Here is a 1,445-nt window from a genome sequence, read left to right on the forward strand (position 1 = left end):
TTCCCACAGAACATGTTGCCTCATTTTCCTCCCTCCACCCCAGCCCCCCCTTTCGTGATTAAGCTGACATCACAGAAACCTGGGCAGACGTCGCAGCCAATGGGAGCTCGAGTTATTTATAGCTCCGAATTAAAGGTTCGGAGTTTGCCTAGCAACAGTGGGCAGAGAATCCCGTGAGAAGAGCCACAGGCGCTGCTCCAATAACAAAGAACAGCCAAGGCGGAAATAAAAAAATAGGAGAAATCCAGGCACAGGCTGAGAAGACAAAACTTTTCTCAGGTTCTTCTTCATTGTGCAGTTGCCCACCTCACTGGGAATCCGTTTGTGCAAGGTCNGACGCACAAGGCAGAGCTCCTCTAGCAATTCCCTAACAAAAAGAAGCCCCGGCAGAAGTGCCGACGTTATGTGAAACCGATCAGGGAAGAAAAAACATTTAATACCCCCAGGGCCCCAATCTCCGGAGCAGCCGTGGTATGTGGCTTCATGCCGGCCAAAGGAAGACAGTGCCGGCATTTCTAAATGTATGAAGAGCAATCATCAGCTACGGAAGCAGTGCTTCCATCCCAACCTCGCTTTCTGTAATGTGCCCACATTTAGTACAAATGATTTTTAATCAGTACATACCATAGCTTGCTCGATTTTGTTGTCAATAGCTACCACACTTGCACCAGAGGAGCTGGAAAAGACGGGGGGAGAAATCGATAAATGGAATTTTATAACATCCAAGACAAAAAGGATTTCCCAATTCTGTGATGCTACTAGCATCATTTTCTGAACATGCTATAACGCTATGTAATCTATCACCCTCCAGAAAACACCAGCCACTCTCTTACTAACGAATATCCCAACATTTCCCTATTTTAGTGAGTCACAAAAGGCTAAATTACATAATGTCGTAAAAGCCTGCTCTTCGGCCAGGCCTGCGAAAAGAAAGCTATCCTAAACATTTCAAAAAAGCAACATCCATGTCACCGTAGTCTCTCGGCAATGGACAAAGGAATTCGCCTGGCTATCTTTCACCTGCATTATTAGAAGTATCTCACGAGTAAATTTAAAGAAACTATCCCAGCCGACATTTACCTATTGTCAAGTCTCACAGAAGCGTTTTCAGTCCCCAGCAAAGATGACAAGAAAGAAATTGAAAAATGTCTCAGTTGGTAAACTCCTAGATCCATCGCCACTGGTCTACACCATTGGGATTTCATGCAATTGCAGCCAAAAACACCCTCGCGGAAAAAAAAGGGAATACCAGCAGCCTTGTTTGAGCTAGATAAAAATCTTCTAGCTTTCTGCGGCCCAGGGAGAAAGAGAAAACAGCAGCCCTAGTTTAAAAAAACCCAGCCTGAGGTTTGGCGATCCCGGGAAGATGCTGATCCCACTGCTGTGCGGAGAATCCTCACAGAGCGACAGCCGGGCTCCACTAGGGCTTTAGACCAGGACTCGGA

At 46.1% G+C, this 1,445-nt stretch overlaps 1 protein-coding gene across 5 annotated transcripts in view; it reads right to left on the minus strand.

The window, feature by feature from the left end:
* Nucleotides 1-1,445, minus strand: part of TSC22D1 (TSC22 domain family member 1) — a 130,929-nt gene that overhangs the window by 1,768 nt on the left and 127,716 nt on the right. For 3 of the 5 annotated variants that reach the window (XM_077778743.1, XM_077778745.1, XM_077778747.1), the window contains exon 2: nucleotides 625-676. In XM_077778743.1, coding sequence (XP_077634869.1) covers nucleotides 625-676 — 52 coding nt within the window. Of the gene's footprint in view, nucleotides 1-623; nucleotides 677-1,080; nucleotides 1,439-1,445 lie in introns of those variants that run through there. The other 2 variants (XM_077778744.1, XR_013338706.1) reach the window with 2 other exon arrangements.

This window comes from Crocuta crocuta, unplaced genomic scaffold, assembly GCF_008692635.1.
Source record: "Crocuta crocuta isolate KB4526 unplaced genomic scaffold, BGI_CrCroc_1.0 scaffold586, whole genome shotgun sequence".
NCBI lineage: Eukaryota > Metazoa > Chordata > Mammalia > Carnivora > Hyaenidae > Crocuta > Crocuta crocuta.